Source organism: Myripristis murdjan, chromosome 11 (genome assembly GCF_902150065.1).
Source record: "Myripristis murdjan chromosome 11, fMyrMur1.1, whole genome shotgun sequence".
In the NCBI taxonomy this organism is placed as follows: domain Eukaryota; kingdom Metazoa; phylum Chordata; class Actinopteri; order Holocentriformes; family Holocentridae; genus Myripristis; species Myripristis murdjan.
In genome coordinates this window covers 7311771-7327806 of record NC_043990.1, presented here as the reverse complement: position 1 = coordinate 7327806, position 16036 = coordinate 7311771, and the positions used below count along the sequence as shown (strand labels likewise).

General features: G+C 37.2%; 1 protein-coding gene and 1 long non-coding RNA gene across 2 annotated transcripts in view; one reads left to right on the top strand and one right to left on the bottom strand.

Moving 5' to 3' along the window:
• Window positions 1-16036, top strand: part of LOC115368084 (uncharacterized) — a 447723-nt gene that overhangs the window by 396750 nt on the left and 34937 nt on the right. Inside the window, exon 9 of the mRNA XM_030064065.1 lies at window positions 6151-6480. Coding sequence (XP_029919925.1) covers window positions 6151-6480 — 330 coding nt within the window. The remainder of the gene's footprint in view (window positions 1-6150; window positions 6481-16036) is intronic.
• LOC115368116 (uncharacterized) overlaps window positions 1-16036 on the bottom strand; it is a 50168-nt gene that overhangs the window by 26960 nt on the left and 7172 nt on the right. The window contains exon 2 of the long non-coding RNA XR_003928983.1: window positions 13638-13644. This is a non-coding gene — a long non-coding RNA (uncharacterized LOC115368116). The remainder of the gene's footprint in view (window positions 1-13637; window positions 13645-16036) is intronic.

Genomic DNA, 16036 nt, shown 5'->3' with positions numbered 1-16036 from the left:
TGAGAATTACAGAGTAAAGTGCACATATGAAAAAAAAAATCAGTAACAACATCATGAATACATAAATTACTTTTGGATTATAAAGACAAATTTGTAAAATCATTTTTACTAAAAAAAAACAAAAACTTTTCAGCATTTAAGTGGCTGGAGTTGTCGGGTTGTTGACAGTGTTTCCTCTGTATTCATTTAGCAGCGGTTCTGCCACCACAGTGAGGAAATCACCGCTGTAAGACAAATGATAAATTAACATAAGAGTTTGTAATTAAGGTTGTAATTAATGGTTTAGAAGTATTGATTGTTTTATGATTAAAATAACCATTTTTAGCCCTAGAACCTTAACGTTGACCCAAACAGAGACAGACATGGGACAAAACTAGAGTTATTGCCCTCAGCGCTGTAAATAGAGGGAACATGAACCAAACAACAATGAACCTGGCTGAGTAAATTGTCCCAAAAGCATGTTGGAAAATGTCACCACTTCCAGTAACTGCCAAGATTGAGATGAATGAACGTTTAAAATTCTCACACAGACCAGACAGTGAATGATTTGAAGTTCAAACTATTGATATTCAGAATGAATCATGGTACATTAAGTTAAAGATAACAAACAAATGGAAATAACAAATGAGGGGTGTTATTTTTTGCAGTGCATGTGCCATAACCTTGGCAGTGTCTTTTCATGTATCATTTACTGCCTTTCCCTCCATTCATCATCTGTTGCCCTGTCATGTATGCATAAGGAGAAAAGGCAGAAACAATAGTATATATAGGGAAATTGCCATTTAATTTAGAAGAATCTGCCAAATGTGGTAAAAAAAGAAAAAAAAAAAAAGGTTGAATCCTTGACCTCTGTGGAAATATTCAGACAGGACAAGTGAATGAGAGGCCCCTCAACCCTTCCTCCTGCAGATCACAACACAGTTAACTGAAAAACTGTGTGCACTTATGTAGCTATGCCTGTATAAAGGATGATTCTGCTCATTCTGATGGGGAAAAGTGTTTTTGTTATGTTACATACCAACTGCTTTGACTAAGTTGTGACTAAGCTTTTTTAATGTTTAGTATTGCACAACTAGGAAAAGTTTTTGTATATCAGTTTGTGGGGTGAAGCTACAGAACAGTCTTGATGTGGAGTTACAGCAATGTAAAAATAGTAACCAATTTAAAACAAGATATAAGGAAATAATCTTCATGAGAATTGAGGTTAATGAAATATGTTATTTATATTTTTGTATTTTTTCTGGGATTTGTTCATATTACTACATATATATGTATTTTTGATCTGTTTTCTTTCATGTTCTTTGTTTCTGATACTTTTGCATACATGCATAATTGAGTGTGTGTGTGTGTGTGTGTGTGTGTGTGTGTGTGTGTGTGTGTGTGCGGGGGGAGGGCCATTATTATGTCATTTCATATTCGAAATAAAAACGCTCAAATCAATCAAGTTTTGATTTCATGATTTCAGTCTTAATGACAAATTCACAACAGTTACAGTTCTAAATCTCTTGTGATTTTATGGAATTCCTTAAATAAGTTCATTTTAATAATACAAATGTGCACACACACACAGACACATACACACTTATTTAGCTTACATGAACATCAGTGTTTAGATTGATTTTTCCACTTATGTAAATATTTCCAGTGCAAAGCCAGTGGAAAACAAGTCTTTTTCCTCTGTGAAAGAAACTTGAGATAAATGATCTCAGCTTCCAGTTTCAGCTAAATTAAATAAGCAGTCGCAGATTTCAACTTTGGAATGGATCAAACCTGGAATGAACAAACAGCTGATAATAAATCAGTCATTTTAATCATTGACAGAAGCTGCTCTAAAAAACTTCATCTCTCCCTTGCTCTCCTAGTAAGCTTCTCTACACTGTAAGCTATGATCATTCGTTGGGTTTTAAGTCACTGATACTGTCTTTACTTGCCTAGAAAGTTTGTAGAAACAAATAATTTTTTAAGCACGTAGCCTGGATGAGTACAGCCTTTGTACACCAGTTTAGTTTCACTTTCCAACCATAACCTGAATTCTTTAATTCTGCCTAGTAATTCACGTCGTAGCAGCCTGTTCTGAATTTCTATTGGCTAGAATGGCACATTCCTATTGCGCCTGTTTTCTCAGAACAGGACGAACAACATCTTCCGTTAACAAGCACTGCTGTTTATATACCAACACCGATTAAGGCAATGCAGATAGACTTAAGAGAAGCACCATTAGATCTGAGAAGAGACAAAATAATGCTAGTATATTGGAGTTGTTCATGAGGATGTGGATATGAGTGTAATACAGGAATACTGGAAATACAATTTTCAAGTTCATGGTTTTGGTTGGATAGCAAAGGCTAAGTCAGAAGAATATAGGCTGGGAAATATATATTTTAACTCCCCTACTCCTATTTGTAATGTTCACACTGGCTACTCCCAAGATCAAAGGTAGATCTTAGTATAATGGAATTAAAGAAGGAATGGGAAGAGAGTGGGACCAGTTATTTGGTTAGTAAGAAATAAGAATAAACGAAAGACCAGACAAAATATCTAAAAAAGCAACAAGCATGAAGGAGGCATAAATACCATTGGCAAAGGAGAAGTGATGGGAATACTCAGGAAAGAAATGATGAGGAAGTATCAAAACAGATGAGACAGGGTTAACAGCAGTAGGAAATATTACAGTATTCAGAAAACCATTAATACAAATGGTGTAAATAGAGGAGACAGAAGGGAGGAGACAGTTTTAACGAGGCTGAGGTTTGACCATGCGGGGTTAAATAAAACATTATATTTGATGGGGAAATGCAGAACATATACTGATGCACTGTCAAACGTATAGGGAAGAACGATCATGTTAGATCAAAAGATAGGCAGGGCAGGAAGGGAATGGAATCTGGAGGGTATTTTGGGAACAAATGGAGATGGGGTGAAAGATATAGACAGAAAGCCGTTATAGAATATTTGAAAGAAACAATATTATTTCATAAAACGAGTTAATATTGTTATTATCATTATCATTATTATTATTATTATTATTATTATTATTATGTAACGCAATAAAGAGATAACACCTTCAAGTGACGGTATGCACCTGAAAACAATGGTTGCAACCCGCCATTAGACAAAAGAAGAAGAAGAAGGAAGAACACCTTCCGGGATGAGTACCGTTTTTTTTTTTTTTTTACCCCAGTTTCGATCCCACCATAGTATTCGCGTCGTAGCAGCCTGTTCTGTATTTCTATTGCATATAATGGTGCATCCCTGTTCCGACTTTTCCCTCAGATCAAAAAACGTCCTCCGTTCAGAGGGTCGGAAAGTCTCATCAACCGGGCGATGTATTCATTCTTTGGACATTATTTCTTCATCCAGTCTAGATGAATGAGTTTATTTTGTTGCTCCTCTTCTGTCATGTTGCATCTCCAGGTAAGCTCACATTTTACATATTTCCTGTGTTACATGTACGCCTCTAACCCGCTGCAACTAGACAACTTTGTTGCTTCTACTTTAATACGATATCAGCTATCAACTTCTGATTCAGGAGGATTCTTATATTCTTTCCACCACTTAATATAATTGTTTATACTCATATAGACATAATTGTAAAACAAAACAAAACAAAACAAAACACACACACAAAAAACATGTAAATCAGTATGAGGAGTGAGCTACTAATGATTGTTACTTGCTAAGTCATTAAGGATTTATCTGTAAATTAATTATGTCATTACTTACTTAGCAGCAAACTGGATTTGGAGACTTTCACTTTATATTGAGATATCCAGGGGTTAGAAAGGACAGGTTTTTCAGGACAGAATCAACTGTGTTTTTGAAATAAGTCATGGATTTCATGGAAAGTATAAACTCCCTCCACCTTAGTTATTACGGTCCTATTTAAGAATTTTTGAAAGCTGTCACGATACAGACATACATTTATTGTAGATATTATTATTGGTTGTAGATGTTTATGTTGTTATCACTGATTGTTTGTTTTTGCCCTGCAGTCTTAGAAAAGAAACTGAAATTATCAGTCGTGTCAGGAGTTGATTACATTTCACCTTATAAATGTTCATCTTAAAATGTAAACCTGAGTTTTTGTTTGTCCCTCTTTGTCCCACAGTGCTTCACGCCTTGAGGTATTTCAGCACGGCTTCGTCTGGAGTCCCAAACTTCCCAGAGTTTGTTGTTGTTGGTTTGGTTGATGATGTTCAGATGGTTCACTACGACAGCAACACACAGAGAGCAGAAGCCAAACAGGGCTGGATGGAGAAGGTCACAGCTGATGATCCTCGTTACTGGGAGAAGGAAACTCAGGTGTCTCAGCGTGACCAGGAGACCTACAAAGACAGAATTAGCACCTTGAAGAAACGCTTCAACCAAACTGGAGGTTTGTTTACGTTTCTCTTTCCGCTGATAAAATGTTTTTTCATCACAAATTGTTGTAAAGTTACACACGCACACGCACACACACACCTTTTTTTTGCACAATTTTTCTTTTTCTCTCACTCACACACACACACACACACACACACACACACCTTTTTTGCGCAATTTTTCTCTTTCTCACTCACACACACACACACACACACACACACACAACCCTTTCAGACAAATTTACATAGAAACACACACTCTCCCTCTCTCTCTCTCTCTCTCTCTCTCTCTCACACACACACACAAACACACACACACACATTCTTTTCACATATACACACAGTCACACATTCTTTTCACACACACACACACACACACACACACACACACAGAAACACACACACTCACACTACACTCACTCACACACACACACACACACACACACACACACACACACAAATCCTCCTCTGACACGAAATTTTACATACATTGCCAAAAAATAAAATCTTGATTTATTATCCCTTAACTTTCTATTACTATATAAAATTGGTTTATTTTCAGTCTATCTAGATTTATTTAATCTAGATTTATTCATGTGTGTGGATCTCACTCTGGTTTACTGCAGACTCTGTCTCTGTCTCTCTCTCAGGTGTTCACACCTACCAGAGGATGTACGGCTGTGAATGGGACGATGAGACTGGAGTCACTAATGGTTTTTATCAGTTTGGTTATGATGGAGAAGACTTTATAGCTTTTGACCTGAGGACAAAGACATGGATCGCTCCAACACCACAGGCTGTCATCACCAAACACGAGTGGGACAGAGATGCAGATCAAAATGAGCGCTGGAAGAACTACCTCACCCAGGAGTGCATTGATTGGCTGAAGAAGTATTTGGACTATGGGAGAAGCTCTCTGCTGAGAACAGGTAGACTCACCTGACCTGATGTATGTGATGGTCACAACTATGTTCATATGCCTCTTTTGTTATTACAGTTTTTTTTCGATTGCTTACACACTAAGAACATATGCTTAAACCAATGTGACAAAACTTGAACTCATTGTAACTAAACCTTAAACACAGCGTGGCCATACCTTAGACACATGTGATGCTTTGAACTGTGTTTGCAATTCTGCAACACACTTCCTCTTGAACACTAGACACTATTTCATACAGAAGACACCTCGCTCAAAAATGAAAGCATGTGGTTACAATTGGGAAAACACTTATGTTCAAAATATAAAACACATCAGGTTATAAGAAAACCTGAGACACACACGTGAAAGCACTTACTTAGAAAACTGAACACCAATCATTCAGGCAGTTTATATGGCAGTCTGTGTGCGCCGCTCACCTGTCAGATCCGGCAGACCTGACCGGGTGGGCGCGGCACCGGTAGGCATCAGGAGTAGTAACACGGAAGGGCGCAAGGCAGTACCAGTAATTTCGCCCAGGGCGGCAACATGGGCAGAACCGCCACTGATTACAGTGCATATGAAACAACATATAGAGACACACTGTGCAAAAAACTGTTGTGTTGTTGCTGTTTTTTTAAGGTTACACACATCTGTTTTGATCTGTTTCTCTGTTTCTCAACTATTTCTCTGTTTTTCTTTGTTTCCTTACCTCTCTTCCTCCTGCCTGCTTCTCTCTCTTTGTCTCTCCTGTTTACTTTTTCCCCTCTTCATTTTTGTCATTTTCTCTCTCCCTTTATTTTCACCATTTCTCTCTCTCTCTCTCTCTCTCTCTCTCTCTCTCTCTCTCTCTCTCTCTCTCTCTCTCTCCAGAGCTTCCCTCGGTGTCTCTCCTCCAGAAGACTCCCTCCTCTCCAGTGACCTGCCACGCTTCAGGTTTCTACCCCAACAAAATCATGTTGTTCTGGACGAGAGACGGAGAGGAGCTTCTTGAGGACGTGGACCACGGAGAGATCCTCCACAACCACGATGGAACCTTCCAGAAGAGCATTGACCTGGACGTTTCATCAGTCAAAGCTGAAGACTGGGGGAGGTACAGCTGTGTGTTTCTGCTCTCTGGTGTCAAGGAGGACATCGTCACCAAACTGGACCCAAAAGTGATCAAGACCAACTGGGGCAAGACTGAGATCAAACGTGATGGAGGTGGGAAAGACACGTTTGGTTTATTTGTTCAACCTGATTTGCAGTGAATGTGTTTTGCTTTTGTTGTGCTGGTCTGTTTGTTTTTGTTGTAGTGTTTTTGTTTGTCCTGTTCAGTTGGATTTTTATTTTGTTTATCTTGGTACTTTGTTTTATGTTTTAATCATTAATTTATCTATCTCTGTGTCTCTGTTTTCTTGCGCATTGAGATCAGTCTGAAATCCAACACAAGCTAGCCTGCCCTCGATCATAAAAACTTGTTACATAAAATTGCCTTTGTTGTCTCAAACTTACATAATAGTTTATGTTCTGAACTGCAAGTTTAAGAAAACGCTAAGTCAACTGGGGTCACTATTAAACCTGTGCATACATCTCATTCCGGTTCACTGATCACATAATTTGTAGGGCTGTAGTCTGAGAGTCGACTGGTCGATTTATTGGTCGATACGTTCTTGGTCGACCAAAATCTGATTGGTCGATTATTTGCCGTGTTAATTTTATCAGGAGTAAAGCACTAAGTGCTAATGGGGGTGTTTTCAGAACAAACGGTTTCACAGGTAACAGTCTGTCTTCAGAACACCCCCCCTTGTTTTCACAATTTTGGATTAGCCCAACCCACTGGTGGAGACAGACAGGTAGGCCGGTATGTTCTGAATTGAAGAAAAAATTAGGCCTGATTTTCCGAATATTTGCGTAATTAAGAACGTTTAATGAACATGTAGTCCTCTACCATGTCAAAGACATCGTCAGTGTGGCAGCATTTTACCAAAATAGATGGAAAAAAGTTGAATGCAGACTTTGCAAACAACAGTTTGCGTATCACAGCTCAACGACTAACATGGCATATCACCTAAAAACGGTAAGCTAACATGTCTGCGTTAGGTTGCTCCGTCAGTTTTGAGTATAAATATATCAGAATTGGCATATTTCAAAGTTTTAGTCTAATAATCGTTTTATAACTGCAGGCGCACACACCCGCAATGACGGCAGCTTGACATAGATACACCCAGTCCACGCTGGATGTGCCTCCTCTGTCATCCAAACGGGAAAATGATATCACGCAGGGCATTGTCGATTTTATTGCACCGGGCAATTCAGCCTCGCTCTGTGTGAGGACACGCACAGTGCAGGCTGGAATAATACATACACATGGTGTAGTGTCATCAGCGTGTCATAGCTGGGGGGCGGAGTCACCTGGGTGGAAAACACTGGTTTGCTCTCATTGATTCCCATGCATTCAGCGCGATTTTTGAATCCAATTTTCTAATAAAATAGAGATTTTCAAATTAATATCAGTGGCTTCCATTGATTCTTTATTGCCAGCCGACAAAGAACGCTACCTGTCAAAGTTGACCAAAATTGGAATTGATTGTTGTCCGTATCTGTTATGTTCTGTTCTACAACCATGTTGTGAATGAGGAAAGCTAAGCTAAAGCTACGCCTTAAACAGCACTTTATATAAGCACACGTAACAATAACCTATCAATAATCAAGAGCATCAGTAGGTTCTATTTGCCACTCATACAGGTACAAGAAGCAAAATACATTTTTGCAGTTTACAAACTTATCAGTAATAAAGTGGAGACCGCAGAACCAAACATGTGGTGTGGTAGGGTTCCACAGACGGCCAGATTTTTTTCTACCCAGGCTAAAAGCGGATGTGACGTTTGTGGGCGTTCCTGTCTAGCTCCGTGTGTATGTATAGTGGAAGGTCCTGTCAATTATTATAACACATGACAAAAACAGTTGTCTAAATTATGTTGCATATACCTCAACAGTTCTTGTGCTGATGTCACTAGTAGACATAATACTATTTTCGGAAATCATAGACTATGATATTGCGTAGGTGCATGTGATGCAACGTTGTCAGAGCCGACCGACTCGAGTGTGTCATTCAGTGAAAAATAATTAGTTCAAAAACGATTTAATATACTGCAAATACGAGTTGTTTATGTTTATTTATAATTCATTTAGGCGGACAAAGCTACCAGGTAGGCTACTGCCCAGTTAATCAATCTAAAAATAGTAACTTTTTTTTTTGTATATTTTTTGTATTGATAACCAGATGAATGGATGTAATGGGTGGATGCACAGATTCCTGCTGTAACTGACTTTATACAAGCTCTGATTTCTTTAACTGACTCATTGATTTACTTGTTTATTTTTGGCTCAACAGTGAAGCCCAGTGATCTGATCATCCTCATCATTACAGCGGTGGCTGTTAATGCTGTCTCCCTCATTGCTTGTATCGGATTCGCAGTGTACAAGAAGAAACAAGGAGAGGAACTCAAAAGTATTTCCCCATGTCATTTATTGGCATTTACATTCTAAACTTTGAATTCATGATCTTATCTGGATTGGAGCTCGAGGAGAACAAAGCTAAAATCTTTGCTCACAAAAATAAGCAACCAGCACTAAAGACTGTAAGGCCAAGAGCCGCAGCAGCAGGACAACCATTATCATGTTCATGTAAGAGAGAAGTGCAAGGGAAAATAATAAGAGCCAAACAGAAAGTTGAGAGTTACTGAGTGAGTAAAAGAGGAGGAACATTTTTTTTTGAGAAAATATACTGTGGTATTTATAACTGTGACTACTGGAATAATTTGTCTTTCTTTTTTATTTCAGCCAAATTCCCTCCATCTTGTAAGAAGAACTCACTTTTACTTGATACTCAACAGATTTGACTTTGCACACTACTAAACATATAGATAATAACTTGAACATTCACAAAACTAACATGTTTAGAAAGCTTTATAGATGTGCAGTCAAACTATTTCTGGACTTCCTCCTCCACTAGTAGTTTATAAAAATCAGTGATGTAGTTGAACTAAACTAACTGTGTTTCTGACTTTGCAGCTCAGAACAGCTCCGAAACTGAAATTCAGAGACTGAATCCAGAGCCTGATTGGCCTCACTGCGCCACACTGCGCTCCGCCAGGAAACTAGAGCTCCGTGAGTTGTTTGGTAGAAGAAACAAATTCTGATGAGACTAAACGTTTGTTTTTCAGTTTTCTCAATTCACTGATAAAGTCACTTGATGTTCACTTTGTAGCTGTAAAATGAATCTTCATCCAAAACTAATGAAGATGAGGGAAAAAAACCAAACCTTCACATCAGAGGGACAGAGTTTAATCACAAAATCAGAGATATGTTATTTTAAAAAGGTGACACATACATCTATAAAAAATTTTGATAATGCAGATTTTTTCAAAAATTTGTCATGCATAGAAAGTAAATAAAGTCCTTGCTTTACAATTTACCGGACAGTATCTCCACAATATGTTCAGAGGATTTGAATGCTGTTCTTATGAGTGTATATTGTGAACCTGAACTTGTAAAATATCTATGTTGAAGTATTTTATGTGTTGTTTCATGTAGCTGTTTTCTTTGTTTTTAAGTTCTTAGATAAATTCTGCTCATGAGATTGTTGAAGATTGCAGATGCGCTGTCAGTGTTGTCCTTTTGTGTACAAACTGGGAAGAAATGGATCACTAATTATTTATGTCATAAATCAAAAACAAGGCCAAGGAGTTATGGAGTTAAGTGTGCATATAAAAATATCAGTAACAACATTTTGAATACTTAAATTACTTTTGGATTATAAAGACAAATTTGTAAAGAAAATAATTTTTACTAAAAAACAACAGATCGTTTTACAAACATGACAGTACAGTCAATCATGACAGCATGACAATAATGCTTCAGTTTAGTGTTTATTAATTGGCCAAAAAAAGGCACGGATCTCTGGCCTGTCTGGAAAATATTCAGAGAGGGACGAGAGAATGAGAGGAACCACGACCCTTCCTCCTGCAGATCACAATGCACTTATCTGAAAAACTTGGTGTACTTATTCTGCTTTGGCCATATAAAGGATGATTCTGCTTATTCTGATGGGAAAATTGTGTTTTTATTATGTTATAAGTTTTGATTTGTTGGTTTGAGGCTTAATATATGACAAATTCACAGATGTGACAGTTCTAAATCTCTTGTGGTTTTATTTGAAATGTTTTTCTTGAAGTTACTCAATCTTGGAATTTCTTTGCTCACAAGAACATCAGTGATAGATTTTCCAGTTATGTAAATATTCTGCTAGTGTTTCTCGGGTTTTACTGCTTGAATTCTTTTTCTCACATCCCAAAATAAAACAAACTTTTGATATTTTGTTTAATAAAGATTTTTTCTTATTTTTTTATTTGTTTTGATATATTATTTTAACTTTTCAGCATTTAAGTGGCTGGAGTTGTAGGGTTGTTGACAGTGTTTCCTCTGTATTCAATTGCAGTGGTGCCGCCACCACAGTGAGGAAATCACCACTGTAAGACAAATGATAAATTAAAACAGAGTTTGTAATTCGCACTAAGGACTGTAAGGCCAAGAGCCACAGCACCCCGACAATCATTATCGTGTTCATGCAAGAGAGAAGTGTAAGAGAAAATAATAAGAGCCAAACAGAAAGTTGAGAGTTACTGAGTGAGTAAAAGAGGAGGGGGAAAAATTAGGAGAAAATATATTTTGGCATTTATAACTGTGACTACTGAAATAATTTGTCTTTCTTCTTTATTTCAGCTGAATCCCCCAAACCTTGTAAGTAGAACTCACTTTTACTTGATACTCAGCAGATTTTACTTTGCACACTTCTATATGCATAGATAATAACTTGAACATTAAAAAAACTACCATGTTTAGAAAGCGTTATAGATGTGCAGTCAAACTATTTCTGGACTTACTTCTCCTCTAGTAGTTCATAAAAATCAGTGGTAGACTGATGCAGTTCAACTAAACTAACTGTGCTTCTGACTTTGCAGCTCCGACCAACTCCGAAACTGAACTTCTGAAACCGAGTCCAGTAACCTGAAGGCCAAACAGACCACCATGCACACAGTGAGTCATTTACTGGTAGAAGAAAGAAACACTGATGATTAAAGGTGTCTGCAAAAAAATCTTTTTTTTTTTTTTTTTACTCTCTTAATTCACTGATAAAGTCACTTGACATTCACTCTGTAGCTGTAAAATGAATCTTGATCCAAAACTAATGAAGGTGAGGGAAATTATCAGTGGAGAAAAAGAAACCAAGCCTTCACATCAGAGAGGCAGAATTTAATTACAAAATCAGAGGTTCATGATTTTACAAAGGTGACATGTACATCTATAAAAAGATGATAACACAAAGTTTGTGCAAAAATTTTGTAATGCATACAAAGTAAACAATATCCAATGAAATTTTAAAATATGTATGTTGAAGTATTTTGTGCGTTGTCTCATGTGGCTATTTTCTTTCTTTTTAAGTTCTTAAGTTCGTGTGAATTCTGCACGTGAGATTGTTGAAGATTGAAGAGGCCGATGTCAGTGTTGTCCTTTTGTGTACGAACTGGGAAGAAGTGGATCACTAATTATTTATATCATAAATCAGGAACAAGGCCAGAGAGTTATGGAGTCAATTGTACATTCAAAAATAGTAGTAAGAACATTATGAATACTTAAATTATTTTTGGTTTATTAAGACAAATTTGTAAAGAATTTTTTTTTTCACTAAAAAACAACACATTGTTCTACAAAGATGACAGTCAATGCTTCAATTTAGAGTTTATTAATTGGCCAAAAAAAATAAAGCTTGTGTCTCTGGCCTGTCTGGAAAATATTCAGATGGGACAAGAGAATGAGAGGAACCTCGACCCTTCCTCCTGCAGATCACAACACAGTTATCTGAAAAACTTGGTGTACTTATGCTGCTTTGGCCATATAAAGTGTAGCGTTTTTCCAGTTTTTCTGCTTGTATTCTTTTTCTTACATCACAAAACAAAACAAATACATTTTTTGTTGTTTTTTTCTTCTTTCATATTTGTTTTGATCTATTATTGTAATTTTTCAGCATATAAGTTGCTGGAGTTGTCAGGTTGTTGACAGTGTTTCCTCTGTATTCATTTAGCAGCGGTGCCGCCACCACAGTGAGGAAAATCACAGCTGTAAGACAAATGATAAATTAACATAAGAGTTTGTAATTTGCTTTGACTAATGTCTAACAATAAAATAAGTGTATCCCAGATGGTTTAGAAGTATTGATTGTGTTGTGATTAAAATAAACATTTTTAGCATTAGAACCTCAACTTAGACCCAAACAGAGACAGACATGGGATAAAACTAGAGTTATGGCCCTCAGCGCCCCAGCTGCAAAAAATGACCGAGGAAACACTGCTGTGGGACTAGATGGGTCCTTTCCTCTTTGCTCCAAATAATGGGTTTGGATTGACTTAATGAATGTCAGAGTCAGATTCATTCCTTTTTGCATCACTGTTTTGCTTTTCAGTAAAGTTTTGATATAAATAAAGACAATGACAAAACTTGCTTCAACTGTGATACTTATTTATTTTACTTTTTTTTTTTAACATCCGTAACGTTCTTGCACTCTAGTGGCCTCATTTATAAACATGACGATGAAAATAAAGTGTTGTGAAGACAGTTTAATGATATTCACCAGACCGCCTTTCATGTCAGACAGGCCTTACACAAAGCTGAGATGGTTATAGGTTGCAAACAAAAACTAAAACACAGACTGGATTTCTACTTATCCCACACTGCAAAAAATATCAAGGTGGTTCAACTTAAACACATCAGTTTCTCTGCTGCCTTAAGTGTTGATGCAGCTGTTTGGACTACATTCTTTCAATGCAATATTCAAAGTTGTAAAAGTGAAGTAACCAATGATTATTTCTTAACTTCACTCCCTGATGTTAAAGTACGGTAGGAATGCACCCTAATCCCAATCTGAGTTTGGCAAGTCAAAAATAATGTTTTTTTCTGATTCTGAAATCATCCTTCTACTGTTTCTACAATAGTTCGACTTTTAATAGTTCAGATAATGTTTTCACAATCTGGGTTTGATTGTGAAGATCAACACTGGCTTAGTTGTCTATAATATCCAGTATTTTACTTTGAAGCACCTCTTCTTACTAAGGCCCTTCTCCCGCGATTGCTCAGTTTGGCCAAGCTCTTGGAAGAGTCCTGTTGTGCCAGACTTCTTCCATTTGAGAATTATGGAGGCTACTGTGCTTTTGGGAACCTTCAGTGCAGCAGATTTTTTTTTTTTTTTTTTTTCATAGCCTTCCCCAGACCGGTGCCTTGCAACAATTCTGTCTCTGAGCTCTGCAGGCAGTTCCTTTGACCTAATGGCTTGGTTTTTGCTCTGATATGCATTGTCAGCTGTGAGGCCTTCTATAGAGAGGTGTGTGCCATTCCTAAATCATGTCCAATCAATTTAATTTACCACAGGTGGACTCTAATCATTTGTAGAAACATCTCAGCAATTATCAAGAGAAATGGGAGGCACCTGAGCTAAATTTCAAGTGTTGTTGCAAAGGGTCTGAGTACTTATGTCAATATGATATTTCAGTTTTTCTTTTTGATAAATTTGCAAAAATTTCTTACATGATAAACAACATACATACAAACTAAAGAACTTAATAGGGAACATGAGCCAAACAACAACGAACCTGGCTAAGTAAATGTCCCAAAAGCATGTTGGGGAAACTTCACCACTTCCAGTAGCTGCCAATACTGAGTTGAAATTCTCACACAGTCCAGACAATAAATGAAGTTCAAAATAGGAAAACTTCAACAGTTGAGTTTGATATTCAAAATGAATCATAGTACATTAAGTTAAAGGTAACAAACAAGTGGAAATAACAAATGAGGGGTGTTATTTTTTGCAGTGCATGTGCCATAACCTTGGCAGTGTCTTTTCATGTATCATTTACTGTCTTTCCCTCCGTTCATCATCTGTTCATTTACATTTTGAAGAGGCACTGTCAGTGTTGCCCTGTCATGTGTGCACAAGGAGAAAAGTCAGTAACAATAGTATATATAGGGAAATTGTCATTTAATTTAGAAGAATCTGATAAATTTGTTTAAAAAAAAAAAAAAAATTATCCCTGACCTCTGTGGAAATATTCAGAAAGGACATGTGAATGAGAGGCCCCTCGACCCTTCCTCGTGCGGATCACAACACAGTTAACTGAAAAACTGATGGGAAAAAGTGTTTTTGTTAGGTTTCATTTTAAATTTTTCATTTTAAAGCCACTGGAAAGCAAGTCTTTTTCCTCTGTGAGACAAACTTTAAAATGGATCACACCTAGAATGAACTAAAAACTGCTAATAAATCAGTCATTTTAATCACTGACAGAAGCTGCTCTAAAAAAAACTTTTCTTCATCTCGCCCTTGCTCTCTTTCTTAGCTTCTCTACACTGTAAACTGTAAGGTCATTCTTTCAATGAATATCTGGTGCACTCTGAGATGACACCCAGATTAGTTTTTAATTTGAGCTTTAATTCATAACTAAAAGCTGTAAATAATGGTAAATACTCATCATGATAACTTCATGGTTCATCATTATAACTTGGTCATGGTTGATGTAAACACAGCAGAGGTGCTTACACCAGTCATCCTCACAGCTTTTCCAACAGGACTAGACTGATAGATGGGGTTGATATTGTGTTTTCATGACAGTGAAGAGCTGCTGTCCCTAAAAGCAGCTCCTCCGCTCTTCCTGCATCAACTCTGGACGCTCACAAGAAGCCCATCACTTTTCATTTCTTTTGTAACAGTAAACTTTTGACTGCTGGCTACTGCGGAGTTGTTTTTTTCAGCTAAAGAAAGCCACTGGAAAACAAGTCTTTTTCCTCTGTGAGACACACTTGTGATAAATTATGTCAGCTTCCAGTTTCAGCTAAATCAAATGAGCAGTCACAGATTTCACCTTAAAAATGGATCAAACCCGCTACTAATAAACCAGGTCATTTTAATCATTGACAGAAGCTGCTCTATAAAAATTTCCTTCATCTCTCCCTTGCTCTCTTACATAGCTTCTCTACATTGTAAAATGTATGATCATTCTTTGGATTATAAGTCACCTCCACTGTCTTCATTCACCCGGAAATAAATTATTTTTAAGTACGTAGCCTGGATGAGTACAGCCTTTCTACCCCAGTTTAGTTTCACTTTCCAATCATAACCTGAATTCTTTAATTCTGCCTAGCAATTCACGTCGTAGCAGCCTGTTCTAAATTTCTATTGGCTGGAATGGCACATTCCTGTTGCGCCTGTTTCCTCAGAACAGGACAAGCAACATTTTCTGTTAACAAGCACTGATGTGTATGTACTGGGCTCTGATGAGGGCAACAATAGATTATGCTTTGTATGTAGTGCAGCTGCTAAAACACATCTAAATAGAATTGATAGGGTATAAAATAAAACACTGAGGACTTATGCTGGTGCAAGGAGATCAACACCGATGAAGGCCATGCAGATAGACTTAGGAGAAGCACCATTAAATCTGAGAAGAGACAAAATAATGCTAGTATATCGGAGTTGTTTACGAGGATGTGGATATGAGTGTAACACAGGAATGCTGGGAATACAATCTTCAAGTTCATGGTTTTGGTTGGATAGCAAAGGCTAAGTCAGAAGAATATAGGCTGGCAAATATATATTTTAACTCCCCTACTCCTATTTGTAATGTTCACACTGGTTACTCCCAAGATCAAAAGGTAGATCTTAGTATAATGG